This window comes from Pseudophryne corroboree, chromosome 1, assembly GCF_028390025.1.
Source record: "Pseudophryne corroboree isolate aPseCor3 chromosome 1, aPseCor3.hap2, whole genome shotgun sequence".
Taxonomy (NCBI): Eukaryota; Metazoa; Chordata; class Amphibia; order Anura; family Myobatrachidae; genus Pseudophryne; species Pseudophryne corroboree.
The window spans coordinates 172,643,115-172,659,639 of record NC_086444.1 but is presented as its reverse complement, the minus strand read 5'-3'; the positions used below and the strand labels follow the sequence as shown (position 1 = coordinate 172,659,639).

At 46.9% G+C, this 16,525-nt stretch overlaps 1 protein-coding gene across 1 annotated transcript in view; it reads left to right on the top strand.

The window, feature by feature from the left end:
• Positions 1-16,525, top strand: part of LOC135059276 (general transcription factor IIH subunit 2) — a 118,429-nt gene that overhangs the window by 63,978 nt on the left and 37,926 nt on the right. Inside the window, exons 11-13 of the mRNA XM_063963894.1 lie at positions 409-516; positions 914-977; positions 12,627-12,730. Coding sequence (XP_063819964.1) covers positions 409-516; positions 914-977; positions 12,627-12,730 — 276 coding nt within the window. The remainder of the gene's footprint in view (positions 1-408; positions 517-913; positions 978-12,626; positions 12,731-16,525) is intronic.

Here is a 16,525-nt window from a genome sequence, read left to right as displayed (position 1 = left end):
GGCAGTTGCAGGGGTGCCTTGGGTTGGTGGTCCAGGGCCAATTCAAATTATTTATAGTCAATGTGATACTGAAAGCCAAATTTTAATCATAAATTCTGTGGACAAATAGAAGTGAATCTTGTCCCTCAGCACATAACTGAACCAAAGGATGACCTATAAACACAATTTGCTTTATTTTATATATATTTTTTCTGAATTTCTCAATAAAGAACTTTTGTCCTAGGGCTGCCGTGAAAACAATTCTGATACTCTAGGGTGCCATGATTCAAAAACATTTGAGAACCACTGTGTATTTTGTTTCTTCATGAATTTGAACACTATCTTGTTTTACCTCCTTTAATGCTTACTGTAGAATGTCTTCTGTTAAAACTGTGAGTTTATATGTGGGTTGTTTGGCTTATTTTAAAGGTGTTTATCATGTCATCTTGGATGAGAGCCATTACAAAGAACTCCTGATGCACCATGTCAGCCCCCCTCCGGCCAGTAACAGTTCTGAATGCTCTCTTATTCGTATGGGTACGTATCCTATAATTGCACGATCATTATCCCAGTGAAGTGCCCATGTCATCCACTTAATGCGGGCTCAGCCATTCTGTGGGGTGAACCAGTATTCTGGGGAATGCGGCCTATAATTTCTGTATGGATCATTAAGACAAAGTGATTGGCTGCATTGTCACTGATATTGGTTCAGCATACACGCCATGGCTGACTCACTGTTCAGGTGATGAGAACACTTCTAATGCAGTTTTTCTATATAATTCTTTTGGAGAATAGTTGAGAATAAAAACTAACCATCTATCTATCTATCTATCTATCTATCTATCTATCTATCTATCTATCTATCTATCTATCTATCTATCTATCTATTGTCATAATTACAAACTTTAATTGATTTTTCTTAAATCCTTACTAGGCTTTCCCCAACACACAATGGGTTCCCTGTCTGCTCAAGACGCAAAGCCTTCTTTTAGCATGGCGTAAGTATGCCCTTTTCTCTAACGTCCTAGTGGATGCTGGGGACTCCGTCAGGACCATGGGGATTAGCGGCTCCGCAGGAGACAGGGCACAAAAAGTAAGCTTTTAGGATCACATGGTGTGTACTGGCTCCTCCCCCTATGACCCTCCTCCAAGCCTCAGTTAGGTTTTTGTGCCCGTCCGAGCAGGGTGCAATCTAGGTGGCTCTCTTAAAGAGTTGCTTAGAAAAAGTTTTTAGGTTCTTTATTTTCAGTGAGTCCTGCTGGCAACAGGCTCACTGCTACGAGGGACTTAGGGGAGAGAAGTGAACTCACCTGCGTGCAGGATGGATTGGCTTCTTAGGCTACTGGACACCATTAGCTCCAGAGGGAGTCGGAACACAGGTCTCGCCCTGGGGTTCGTCCCGGAGCCGCGCCGCCGACCCCCCTTGCAGATGCTGAAGATTGAAGAGGTCCGGAACCAGGCGGCAGAAGACTTTCAGTCTTCATCAGGTAGCGCACAGCACTGCAGCTGTGCGCCATTGTTGTCAGCACACTTCACACAGCGGTCACGGAGGGTGCAGGGCGCGGGGGGGGGGGGGGCGCCCTGGGCAGCAATGTATAATACCTGTATGGCGAAAAATACATCACATATAGCCCTTGAGGCTATATGGATGTATTTAACCCCTGCCAGATATCACAAACTCCGGAGAAGAAGCCCGCCGAAAAGGGGGCGGGGCCTATTCTCCTCAGCACACAGCGCCATTTTCCCTCACAGAAATGCTGGTGGGAAGGCTCCCATGCTCTCCCCTGCACTGCACTACAGAAACAGGGTTAAAACAGAGAGGGGGGGCACTGATTTGGCGATATGAATATATATTAAATGCTATAAGGGAGGAACACTTATATAAAGGTTGTCCCTGTATAATTATAGCGTTTTGGTGTGTGCTGGCAAACTCTCCCTCTGTCTCCCCAAAGGGCTAGTGGGTCCTGTCCTCTATCAGAGCATTCCCTATGTGTGTGCTGTATGTCGGTACGTGTGTGTCGACATGTATGAGGAAAATGTTGGTGAGGAGGCGGAGCAAATTGCCTGTAATGGTGATGTCACTCTCTAGGGAGTCGACACCGGAATGGATGGCTTATTTATGGAATTACGTGATAATGTCAACACGCTGCAAGCCGGTTGACGACATGAGACGGCCGGCGATCAAATTAGTACCTGTCCAGGCGTCTCAAACACCGTCAGGGGCTGTAAAACGCCCATTTACCTCAGTCGGTCGACACAGACCCAGACACGGACACTGATTTCAGTGTCGACGGTGAAGAAACAAACGTATTTTCCTTTAGGGCCACACATTAAGGGCAATGAAGGAGGTGTTACATATTTCTGATACTACAAGTACCACAAAAAAGGGTATTATGTGGGATGTGAAAAAACTACCTGTAGTTTTTCCTGAATCAGATAAATTAAATGAAGTGTTTGATGATGCGTGGGTTTCCCCCGATAGAAAATTATTGGCGGTATACCCTTTCCCGCCAGAAGTTAGGGCGCGTTGGGAAACACCCCTTAGGGTGGATAAGGCGCTCACATGCTTATCAGAACAAGTGGCGGTACCATCTACAGATAGGGCCGTACTTAAGGAGCCAGCTGATAGGAGGCTGGAAAATATCCTAAAAAGTATACACACACATGCTGGTGTTATACTGCGACCAGCGATCGCCTCAGCCTGGATGTGCAGAGCTGAGGTGGCTTGGTCGGATTCCCTGACTAAAAATATTGATACCCTTGACAGGGACAGTATTTTATTGACTATAGAGCATTTAAAGGATGCATTTCTATATATGCGAGATGCGCAGAGGGATATTTGCACTCTGGCATCAAGAGTAAATGCGATGTCCATTTCTGCAAGAAGATGTTTATGGACACGACAGTGGTCAGGTGATGCAGATTCCAAACGGCACAAAGATGTATTGCCGTATAAAGGGGAGGAGTTATTTGGGGTCGGTCCATGGGACCTGGTGGCCACGGCAACTGCTGGAAAATCCACAGTTTTTTACCCTAAGTCACATCTCTGCAGAAAAAGACACCGTCTTTTCAGCCTCAGTCCTTTCGTCCCTATAAGAGTCATATCTGCCCAGGGATAGAGGAAAGGGAAGAAGACTGCAGCAGGCAGCCCATTCCCAGGAACAGAAGCCCTCCACCGCTTCTACCAAGTTCTCAGCATGACGCTAGGACCGTACAGGACCCCTGGATCCTACAAGTAGTATCCAAGGGGTACAGATTGGAATGTCGAGACGTTTCCCCCTCGCAGGTTCCTGTAGTCTGCTGTACCAATGTCTCCCTCCGACAGGGAGGCAGTATTGAAAACAATTCACAAGCTGTATTCCCAGCAGGTGATAATAAAATTACCCCTCCTACAACAGGGAAAGGGGTATTATTCCACACTATATTGTGGTACTGAAGCCAGAAGGCTAGGTGAGACCTATTCTAAATCTGAAATATTTGAACACTTACAAAGGTTCAAATCCAGATGGAGTCACTCAGAGCAGTGATAGCGAACCGGGAAGAAGGGGACTATATGGTGTCCCGGGACATCAGGGATGCTTACCTCCATGTCCCAAAATTTGCCTTTCTCACCAAGGGTATCTCAGGTTCGTGGTACAGAACTGTCACTATCAGTTTCAGACGATGCCGTTGGATTGTCCAAGGCACCCCGGGTCCTTACCAAGGTAATGACCGAAATGAGGATTCGTCTTCAAAGAAAATGGACGACCTCCTGATAAGAACAAGGTCCAGAGAACAGTTGGAGGTCGGAGTAGCACTATCTCAAGTAGTTCTACGACAACACGGGTGGATTCTAAATATTCCAAAACCGCAGTTGTTCCGACGACACGTCTGCTGGTCCTAGGGATGATTCTGGACACAGTCCAGAAAAAGGTGTTTCTCCCAGAGGAGAAAGCCAGGGAGTTATCCGAGCTAATCGGGATCCTCCTAAAACCAGGAAAAGTGTCAGTGCATCATTGCACAAGAGTCCTGGTAAAAATGGTGGCTTATTACGAAGCGATTCCATTCGGCAGATTTCACGCAAGAACTCTTTAGTGGGATCTACTGGACAAATGGTCCGGATCGCATCTTCAGATGCATCAGCGGATAACCCTATATCCAAGGACAAGGGTGTCTCTCCTGTGGTGATTACAGAGTGCTCATCTTCTAGAGGGCCGTAGATTCGGCATTCAGGATTGGATGCTGGTGACCACGGAGGCCAGCCTGAGAGCCTGGGGAGCAGTCACACAGGGAAAAAATTTCCAGGGAGTGTGATCAAGTCTGGAGAATTCTCTCCACATAAATATACTGGGGCTAAGAGCAAATTTATAATGCTCTAAACTTAGCAAGACCTCTGCTTCAAGGTCAGCCGGTATTGATCCAGTGGGATAACATCACGGCAGTCGCCCACGTAAACAGAAAGGGCGGCACAAGAAGCAGGAGGGCAGTAGCAAAACTGCAAGGATTTTTCGCTAGGCGGAAAATCATGTGATAGCACTGTCAGCAGTGTTCATTCCGGGAGTGGACGACTGGGAAGCAGACTTCCTCAGCAGGCACGACCTCCACCCGGGAGAGTGGGAACTTCATAGGGAAGTTTTCCGCATGATTGTGAACCGTTGGGAAAGACCAAAGGTGGACATGATGGCGTCCCGCCCGAACAAAAAACGGGACAGGTATTGCGCCAGGTCACGAGACCTTCAGGCGATAGCTGTGGATGTCCTGGTAACACCGTGGGTGTAACAGTCGGTGTATGTGTTCCCTCCTCTGCTTCTCATAACCAAGGTATTGAGAATTATAAGAAGTAGAGGAGTAAGAACTATACTCGTGGCTCCGGATTGGCCAAGAGGGACTTGGTACCCGGAACTTCAAGAGATGCTCATAGAGGACTAATGGCCTCAGGAGCTAAGAAGGGACTTGCTTCAGCAAGTACCATGTCTGTTTCAAGACTTACCGCGGCTGCGTTTGACGGCATGGCGGTTGAACGCCGGATTCTAAGGGAAAAGGCATTCCGGAAGAGGTCATACCTACCCTGGTCAAAGCCAGGAAGGAGGTGACCGCACAACGTTATCACCACATGTGGTGAAAATATGTTGCGTGGGTGAGGCCAGGAAGGCCCCACGAAGAAATTTCAACTAGGTCGATTTCTGCACTTCCTGAAAACAGGAGTGTCTATGAGCCTCAAATTGGGGTCCATTAAGGTTCAAGTTTCGGCCCTGTAGATTTTCTTCCAAAAGAATTGGCTTCAGTTCCTGAAGTCCAGACATTTGTCAAGGGAGTATTGCATATACAGCCCCTTTTGTGCCTCCAGTGGCACCGTGGGATCTCAAAGTAGTGTTGGGATTCCTCAAATCATATTGGTTTGAACCGCTCAAATCTGTGGATTTGAAATATCTCACATGGAAAGTGATCCATGCTGTTGGCCCTGGCCTCGGCCAGGCGATTGCCAGAATTGGCGGCTTTGTCTTACAAAAGCCCATATTTGATTTTCCATTCGGACGGGGCAGAACTGGGACTCGTCCCCAGTTTCTTCCTAAGGTGGTGTCAGCGTTTCACCTGAAATAACCTATTGTAGTGCCTGCGGCTACTAGGGACTTGGAGGACTCCAAGTTGCTAGACGTTGTCAGGGCCCTGAAAATATATATATATATATATATATATATATATATATATATATATATATATATTTCTCTAACGTCCTAGTGGATGCTGGGGACTCCGTCAGGACCATGGGGAATAGCGGCTCCGCAGGAGACAGGGCACATCTAAAGAAAGCTTTTAGGATCACATGGTGTGTACTGGCTCCTCCCCCTATGACCCTCCTCCAAGCCTCAGTTAGGTTTTTGTGCCCGTCCGAGCAGGGTGCAATCTAGGTGGCTCTCCTAAAGAGCTGCTTAGAAAAAGTTTTTTAGGTTTTAAATCTCAGTGAGTCCTGCTGGCAACAGGCTCACTGCATCGAGGGACTTAGGGGAGAGATTTTCAACTCGCCTGCGTGCAGGATGGATTGGAGTCTTAGGCTACTGGACATAGCTTCAGAGGGAGTCGGAACACAGGTCATCCTGGGGTTCGTCCCGGAGCCGCGCCGCCGACCCCCCTTACAGATGCTGAAGATCGGAGGTCCGGAAACAGGCGGCAGAAGACTCTTCAGTCTTCATGAAGGTAGCGCACAGCACGGCAGCTGTGCGCCATTGTTGCTACACACTTCTCACTGACCAGTCACGGAGGGTGCAGGGCGCTGCTGGGGGCGCCCTGGGCAGCAATATTAATTACCTTTTGTGGCAAAGAATACATCACATATAGCCATTAAGGCTATATGTATGTATCTAACCCAGGCCATATTTCACAAAACCCGGGAGAAAAGCCCGCCGGAAAGTGGGCGGAGCTTATTCTCCTCAGCACTCAGCGCCATTTTCCTGCTCAGCTCCGCTGTGAGGAAGGCTCCCAGGACTCTCCCCTGCACTGCACTACAGAAACAGGGTAACAAAGAGAAGGGGGGCATAAATTGGCGATATTTATATATTAAAAGCGCTTATAACAAAAACAACACCTTTTAGGGTTGTTTATATACATTTATAGCGCTTTTGGTGTGTGCTGGCAAACTCTCCCTCTGTCTCCCCAAAGGGCTAAGGGGGTCCTGTCTTCGATTAGAGCATTCCCTGTGTGGCTGCTGTGTGTCGGTACGTGTGTGTCGACATGTATGAGGACGATGTTGGTGTGGAGGCAGAGCAATTGCCGGTAATGGTGATGTCACCCCCTAGGGAGTCGACACCGGAATGGATGGCTTTAGTTATGGAATTACGTGATAATGTTAGTACATTACAAAAGTCAGTAGACCAAATGAGACGGCCGGAAAACCAGTTAGTACCGGCTCAGGCGTCTCAGACACCGTCAGGGGCTGTAAAACGTCCCTTACCTCAGTCAGTCGACACGGGTACCGACACAGATGAATCTAGTGTCGACGGTGAAGAAACAAACGTATTTTCCAACAGGGCCACACGTTATATGATCACGGCAATGAAGGAGGCTTTGCAGATCTCTGATTCTGCTGGTACCTCAAAAAGGGGTATTATGTGGGGGGTGAAAAAACTACCTGTAGCTTTTCCAGAATCAGAGGAATTGAATGACGTGTGTGATGAAGCGTGGGTTAACCCAGATAGAAAACTGCTAATTTCTAAGAAGTTATTGGCATTATACCCTTTCCCACCAGAGGTTAGGACGCGCTGGGAAACACCCCCTAGGGTGGATAAGGCGCTCACACGTTTATCAAAGCAAGTGGCGTTGCCGTCTCCTGATACGGCCGGCCTCAAGGATCCAGCGGATAGGAGGCTGGAAACTACCCTGAAAAGTATATACACTCATACTGGTGTTATACTGCGACCGGCAATAGCCTCAGCCTGGATGTGCAGTGCTGGGGTAGTGTGGTTGGATTCCCTGACTGAAAATATTGATACCCTGGATAGGGACAGTATTTTATTGACTCTAGAGCAATTAAAGGATGCGTTTCTTTATATGCGAGATGCTCAGAGGGATGTTTGTACTCTAGCATCAAGAGTAAGTGCGATGTCCATATCTGCCAGAAGAAGTTTATGGACGCGACAGTGGTCAGGTGATGCGGATTCCAAAAGGCATATGGAAGTATTGCCATATAAAGGAGAGGAATTATTTGGGGTCGGTCTATCGGACCTGGTGGCCACGGCAACTGCCGGCAAATCCACTTTTTTACCTCAGACCCCCTCCCAACAGAAAAAGACACCGTCTTTTCAGCCGCAGTCCTTTCGCTCCTATAAAAACAAGCGAGCAAAAGGACAGTCTTATCTGCCGCGAGGCAGAGGAAAGGGTAAGAGAGGGCAGCAAGCAGCCCCTGCCCAGGACCAGAAGCCCGCCACGGGTTCTACAAAGCCATCAGCATGACGCTGGGGCTTTACAAGCGGACTCAGGAGCGGTGGGGGGGCGACTAAAGATTTTCAGCAATCAGTGGGCTCGCTCACAGGTGGACCCGTGGATCCTGCAGATAGTATCTCAGGGTTACATGTTGGAGTTCGAAAGGTCTCCCCCTCGCCGGTTCCTAAAGTCTGCTTTACCAACGTCTCCCTCAGAAAGGACGACGGTATTGGAAGCCATTCACAAGCTGTATTCTCAGCAGGTGATAGTCAAGGTACCCCTCCTACAACAGGGAAAGGGGTATTATTCCACACTATTTGTGGTACCGAAGCCGGACGGTTCGGTAAGACCTATTCTAAATCTGAAATCCTTGAACCTGTACATACAGAAATTCAAGTTCAAGATGGAGTCACTCAGAGCAGTGATAGCGAATCTGGAAGAAGGGGACTTCATGGTGTCCCTGGACATAAAAGATGCTTATCTGCATGTCCCGATTTACCCCTCACACCAAGGGTATCTCCGGTTCGTGATACAAGACTGTCATTATCAGTTTCAAACGCTGCCGTTTGGTTTGTCCACGGCCCCTCGGGTCTTTACCAAGGTAATGACCGAAATGATGGTTCTTCTACGAAGAAAAGGCGTATTAATTAACCCTTACTTGGACGATCTCCTGATAAGGGCAAAGTCCAGAGAACAGCTGGAAGTCGGTGTAGCACTAACCCAAGTAGTGCTTCAGCAACACGGGTGGATTCTGAATCTTCCAAAATCTCAATTGACCCCGACAACACGTCTGCTGTTCCTGGGAATGATTCTGGACACGGTTCAGAAAAAGGTGTTTCTCCCGGAGGAGAAAGCAAGGGAGTTATCCGAACTTGTCAGGAACCTCCTAAAACCAGGAACTGTGTCAGTACATCAATGCACAAGAATCCTGGGAAAGATGGTGGCTTCTTACGAAGCAATTACATTCGGCAGATTCCATGCAAGAACATTTCAGTGGGATCTGCTGGACAAATGGTCCGGATCGCATCTGCACATGCATCAGAGGATAACTCTGTCACCAAGAACAAGGTTGTCTCTCCTGTGGTGGTTGCAGAGTGCCCATCTGTTAAAGGGCCGCAGGTTCGGCATACAGGACTGGGTCCTGGTGACTACGGATGCCAGCCTACGGGGCTGGGGAGCAGTCACACAGGGAAGAAACTTCCAGGGTGTATGGTCAGACCTGGAGAAGTCTCTTCACATAAATATACTGGAGCTAAGAGCGATATACAATGCTCTAAGCTTGGCAAAACCGCTGCTTCAGGGTCAGCCGGTGTTGATCCAGTCGGACAACATCACGGCAGTCGCCCACGTAAACAGACAAGGCGGCACGAGAAGCAGAAGAGCAATGACAGAAGCTACAAGGATTCTTCGCTGGGCGGAAAATCATGTCATAGCACTGTCAGCAGTGTTCATCCCGGGAGTGGACAACTGGGAAGCAGACTTCCTCAGCAGACACGACCTTCACCCGGGAGAGTGGGGACTTCATCCGGAAGTTTTCCACATGATTGTGAACCTTTGGGAAAAACCAAAGGTGGACATGATGGCGTCTCGCCTCAACAAAAAACTGGACAGATATTGCGCCAGGTCAAGAGACCCTCAGGCAATAGCTGTGGACGCTCTGGTAACACCATGGGTGTACCAGTCAGTGTATGTGTTTCCTCCTCTGCCTCTCATACCAAAGGTACTGAGAATTATTCGGAAAAGGGGAGTAAGAACAATACTAGTGGCTCCGGATTGGCCAAGAAGAACTTGGTATCCGGAACTTCAAGAGATGCTCACGGAGGATCCGTGGCCTCTACCTCTAAGAAGGGATCTGCTTCAGCAGGGACCTTGTATGTTCCAAGACTTACCGCGACTGCGTTTGACGGCATGGCGGTTGAACGCCGGATTCTAAAAGAAAAGGGCATTCCAGAGGAAGTTATTCCTACCTTGATTAAGGCTAGGAAGGAAGTGACCGCACAACATTATCACCGCATTTGGAGAAAATATGTTGCGTGGTGTGAAGCCAAGAAGGCTCCAACGGAAGAATTTCAATTGGGTCGATTCTTACATTTCCTGCAGGCAGGATTGTCTATGGGCCTCAAATTGGGGTCTATTAAAGTTCAAATTTCGGCCTTATCAATCTTCTTCCAGAAGGAATTGGCTTCAGTGCCTGAAGTACAAACTTTTGTCAAGGGTGTACTACATATACAGCCCCCGATTGTGGCCCCAGTGGCACCGTGGGATCTAAACGTAGTTTTGAATTTTCTCAAATCTCATTGGTTTGAGCCTCTCAAATCTGTAGATTTGAAGTATCTTACATGGAAAGTAACCATGCTACTGGCCCTGGCTTCAGCCAGGAGAGTTTCAGAGTTGGCGGCTTTATCGTACAAAAGCCCATATCTGATTTTCCATTCGGACAGGGCAGAACTGCGGACACGTCCTCATTTTCTCCCTAAGGTGGTTTCGGCTTTTCACTTGAACCAGCCTATTGTGGTGCCTGCGGCTACTAGCGACTTGGAGGACTCCAAGTTACTGGACGTTGTCAGAGCATTAAAAATATATATTTCAAGGACAGCTGGAGTCAGAAAATCTGACTCGTTGTTTATATTGTATGCACCCAACAAGATGGGTGCTCCTGCGTCTAAGCAGACGATTGCGCGTTGGATCTGTAGCACAATCCAACTTGCACATTCTGTGGCAGGCCTGCCAAAGCCTAAATCTGTAAAGGCCCACTCCACGAGGAAGGTGGGCTCATCTTGGGCGGCTGCCCGAGGGGTCTCGGCATTACAACTTTGCCGAGCAGCTACGTGGTCAGGGGAGAACACGTTTGTAAAATTTTACAAATTTGATACTCTGGCTAAGGAGGACCTGGAGTTCTCTCATTCGGTGCTGCAGAGTCATCCGCACTCTCCCGCCCGTTTGGGAGCTTTGGTATAATCCCCATGGTCCTGACGGAGTCCCCAGCATCCACTAGGACGTTAGAGAAAATAAGAATTTACTTACCGATAATTCTATTTCTCATAGTCCGTAGTGGATGCTGGGCGCCCATCCCAAGTGCGGATTGTCTGCAATACTTGTACATAGTTATTGTTACAAAAAAATCGGGTTATTATTATTATTGTTGTGAGCCATATTTTCAGTGGCTACTTCGTTTGTTATCATACTGTTAACTGGGTTCAGATCACAAGTTGTACGGTGTGATTGGTGTGGCTGGTATGAGTCTTACCCGGGATTCAAGATCCTTCCTTATTGTGTACGCTCGTCCGGGCACAGTACCTAACTGAGGCTTGGAGGAGGGTCATAGGGGGAGGAGCCAGTACACACCATGTGATCCTAAAAGCTTTCTTTAGATGTGCCCTGTCTCCTGCGGAGCCGCTATTCCCCATGGTCCTGACGGAGTCCCCAGCATCCACTACGGACTATGAGAAATAGAATTATCGGTAAGTAAATTCTTATTATATATAATTCCAGGACGGCTGGAGTCAGAAAGTCTGACTTGCTGTTTATATTGTATGCACCCAAAAAGCTGGGTGCTCCTGCTTCTAAGCAGACTATTGCTCGTTGGATTTGTAGTACAATTCAACTTGCACATTCTGTGGCAGGCCTGCCACAGCCAAAATCTGTAAATGCCCATTCCACAAGGAAGGTGGGCTCATCTTGGGCGGCTGCCCGAGGGGTCTCGGCTTTACAACTTTGCCGAGCAGCTACGTGGTCAGGCGGGAACACGTTTGTAAAATTCTACAAATTTGATACCCTGGCTGAGGAGGACCTGGAGTTCTCTCATTCGGTGCTGCAGAGTCATCCGCACTCTCCCGCCCGTTTGGGAGCTTTGGTATAATCCCCATGGTCCTGACGGAGTCCCCAGCATCCACTAGGACGTTAGAGAAAATAAGATTTTACTTACCGATAAATCTATTTCTCATAGTCCGTAGTGGATGCTGGGCGCCCATCCCAAGTGCGGATTGTCTGCATTACTTGTACATAATTATTGTTACAAAAATCGGGTTATTATTGTTGTGGGCCATCTTTTCAGAGGCTCCTTCGTTGTTATCATACTGTTAACTGGGTTCAAATCACAGGTTGTACGGTGTGATTGGTGTGGCTGGTATGAGTCTTACCCGGGATTCAAGATCCTTCCTTATTGTGTACGCTCGTTCGGGCACAGTACCTAACTGAGGCTTGGAGGAGGGTCATAGGGGGAGGAGCCAGTACACACCATGTGATCCTAAAAGCTTACTTTTTGTGCCCTGTCTCCTGCGGAGCCGCTAATCCCCATGGTCCTGACGGAGTCCCCAGCATCCACTACGGACTATGAGAAATAGATTTATCGGTAAGTAAAATCTTATTTATTGGGCTTAAAGGTTTACACTTGTTCATTTTATTTAGTTGCTGTATATACAACCTGCATCTAATCTCACAATCCATGAAAAACCTTCCCATGCCTGTACAGTTTCTCTGGGTTGGGACTGTGTGTGACCGGCGCTCAGGAGACCTGGCAGGATGTAGTGGTCGGTATTGTGACTGGCGGTCTTCTGACCGCTGTTCCCATAACCACATCCCGATTCTCTGACCATTTTCCAAAGTGTCCAGAAGAATCACTACCTGATGTGACTGGGCTTGCTGATACTTAGAAGATTTCCCATCCCACACTAGTTTGTAATCCCTTAGTGCTTGCATTGTATTGTTCATGGTGTATATTATATTGGTGTTTTACTATCTATTTTTTTCAGGCATCTGGATGGCAACTCTGAGCCAGGCCTAACACTAGGTGGCTACTTCTGTCCACAGTGTAAATCAAAATACTCTGAATTGCCTGTAGAATGCAAAGTCTGCCGTAAGTATTTGTACAGCTTTATTCTCTTCCACAGCCATGGAGGGTATGGACACACAGTGGGGTTAAGAACCACCCACAGTAGGCAGGGCTAAAGAGGGAAGACCCCCCTACAACTCTTCTTAAACTCCACAGAGGGAGCTCCATGACCTCAATGCTTTTTTTTTTTTTTTTCCTTTTCATTCATTTATTTGTACAGGTTGATTTAACTTCATGTTATACTCTTCTTGTAACTCAGAGTATGGCACAATAGAGACTTTTGTTCCTTCCTCCACTGTCTAACCCTCTTTCTATATCATCCAACTTTGGGACTGCTAGACGAGTTGGCTTTAAGAAAGACGGGGGAAGTGAGCTTGCATCAGTAGGTCTGCCATCTCCTGTGACGCCGTGCTCATACGGTAACCACACCAGATGTGCCCCGGATTGCCAATGTGTTCTGGTATTCTTTGTGCAATGCCTTACTTACATTGGGGAAATGTAATGAGAGCAGCACAGTTTGCTTATAGATATATACACTTTTCAAATATTTAGTCACTCCATTATTCAATAAAAGCCCTAATTTTTCCTTTTCTCCCATAACAAAGGCCTGTCATCTCCAGTTCATGCAGACTCCATACTCCAGAAAGACTGTTTCAAATTAGCTAGGGTTTCAGGACTCTAACCATTCCTATGGAGAACATTCCGACTTGGTCCAGTGAATACTCTGTTTTTGTCACCCAGGAATTCAGACAATCATTACCCTCCTGAAATAGCATCCCTTAATTACAGTATGTCACCAATACAGATGAAGCCTCCCTCATTGTTGTAGTTTCTCCGCCTAAATGGAGTAATTGTCGCACCTTAGCTATAGTTCAGGTTGTTTAATTGTTGCACGGAGAGGCTCGTTGAGGTGCGACAACATACACAGCATGCGGTACACATATTCACCACTGGGTGGCTAATGCTCCACTAATCCAGTAGTGTAGAGCGAATAGCGGCTGATGGATACACAGTACAGTACAGTAATCGTACTGTAATAGTGTACTCTTAGCAAGCTCATGCAAATAGCCAGTGACAACTGTAATGTTATACACACAGACCAACAGTAACACTGAGAGAGTCAATCAGGAACTTGAAGTGTATAGCGTACTATAAATAAAGGAATGCTGTAGAAAATATTCATTCTCTGTCGGGACCAAAAAAATAAATCAATAAATCAATGAATAAAAACAGTGTATACAGACACAAACTTATGTGTTAAAGCAATGGTTCATTGCTCAGTCTCCTAAAGAGAAGACTCTCGTAGTTTGAAAAGTCACACTTGTACTAAGTAGCACCTAAATTTTTTTTTCTAATTTTGACTATATCTGTGTGCATGTCTGAGACTGTATACAAAGTATGAGAGGACTTGTTTTGGCAAAATTAGAAAACAAGTGTGGATGCTAATCTTTACACAGATATACAATACAAATGTTTCCTTTGCAGGAATCGAACCCGAGCTCACGGGCATGGCAAGCATTGGTGATACCACTATGCCAAGCTGTGTAGAACTCTAAACTGTGCTTTTCTTTATGTGCATTGGAGATGCTGAGCCAATCTACAGATGTGTCCTCTTACATCCTTGCTGCAGCACCAATAGTCTTTGTTTGCAGTGTTTTCCGCGAAAATGCATCTTAGACACAAAGCAATGTAATAGGAGGTATAAACAGCTTCTGCTGATTAAAATTCTGTGTATGACTGCGACTGTATTTGCATACAAAATGCTCTGCTATAGTGTCTACCTGGAAAACACTGTCATTTTATTTCTGATGCAGATAGAGCGGCTATTACACACAGAATATAGACATGCTGCATGTAATTTTAATCGGCAGGAGCTGCGTGTGCATCCTACTACGTTACTTTGCGTCTAATATGCATTTTCGTGGAAAAAGAAGACTATCGGCGCTACAGAGTCCCGCTATAGCATGATGTGACTTCAAGGGCTGTTTATCATGACAGCAGCAAGGATGTAAGAGAACACATCTGTAATATGCATTTATAGCAAGAACAGATGCCCGACATTAGCAGAGTAGCCCAGCAAATGACGGCCCACTCACGTCAGGCATCTCTCGATCTCTAGGTGCATGCACAATGCTAGCATGCCATGCAAATGAATGTACCTTCTGTGGCTTCTGGGTTCCCTTCCTCCAACCAAAACCAGCATGAGCCATTCATTTACATACAGTAGTATACCGGCTATGCTGTGTTTGCCATTTACTAAGCAATGCACCCAGTCCGTGAAATCACGAGTCTCACAGGAGGTGGGATTAGTGGTGAGGGAAGTTGCCTATTAAAGCAATGGGGAAGCCTGGGAAGAAGTACAGTAAACTCAGTCTCATAAAGATAACACTCTTGTAATTTCATAAACTGCTTTTGTATATTTGTGTACTAAGTAGCACGTACAGTTTTCTTTCTAATTTTTGACTGTATATGTGTGTGCATGTCTGAGACTGTATACAAAGTATGACAGAACTTCTTTTGGCAAAATTAGAAAAAAAACTGTGGATGCTAATTTTTACACAGATATAAAATACATGTGTGTCCTTTGCAGGAACCGAACCCGAGCTCACAGGCATGGTAACCATCAGTGATACCACTATGCCAAGAGAGATATGGAGACAGGTGGCTGCAGTGACATAGTGATGTTGCTCATTGTAATTTTTTTTTTTATAGTGCTGTGTGTCCCAACTCTATTGCTGATTGTAATGACTTTTCTGCTGCGGGGTACACTGGGCTCCACAAGGATAGACATAGGGGTGTAGGGTAGGATCTTGATCCGAAGCACCAACAGGCTCAAAAGCTTTGACCTTCTTCCCAAGATGCATAGCGCCGCCTCCTATATCACCCCGCCTCTGTGCACACGAGCTCAGTTTTGTTAACCAGCCCAATGCAGTAGCAAGTAAAAGAGACGACAACTGCCAGTTGCCACAAACACCACACTCTCCCGACAGGAGAAGTGTCAGCGGCTAATGCCATGCCAACCCAAAGAAGCTAAGTGCGTCAGGGTGGGCGTCTTGTGGAGCCCAGTGTACCTCGCAGAAAGAGTTTTAACAAAGGTAAGTTCTTACCATAAAACTCGTTTTCTGCTGCGGGGTACACTGGGCTCCACAAGGATAGACATAGGGGATGTCCTAAAGCAGTTCCTTATGGGAGGGGACGCACTGTAGCAGGCACAAGAACCCTGCGTCCAAAGGAAGCATCCTGGGAAGCGGCAGTATCGAAGGTATAGAACCTTATGAACGTGTTCACAGAGGACCACGTAGCCGCCTTGCACAATTGTTCAAGGGTCGCACCACGTTGGGCCGCCCAAGAAGGTCCAACAGACCGAGTAGAATGGGCCATAATGGGATCAGGAGCAGAGAGACCAGCCTTCACATAAGCATGTGCAATCACCATTCTAATCCAGCTGGCCAGAGTTTGCTTGTGAGCAGGCCAGCCCCGTTTGAGAAACCCAAATACAACAAAAAGAGAATCAGATTTTCTAATAGGAGCAGTTCTCTTCACATAGATACGGAGAGCCCGTACCACATCCAAAGACCGCTCTTTGGTTGACAGATCAGGAGAAACAAGTGCCGGAACTACAATCTCCTGATTAAGGTGGAACGAAGAAACCACCTTAGGTAGATAGCCGGGACGAGTCCTAAGAACCGCCCGGTCACGGTGAAATATCAGATATGGGGAACTACAGGACAAGGCACCCAAATCTGACACTCTTCTAGCTGAAGCAATAGCCAGCAGAAACACCACTTAAGGTCAGCTGAACCAAGAGGTTCAAACGGA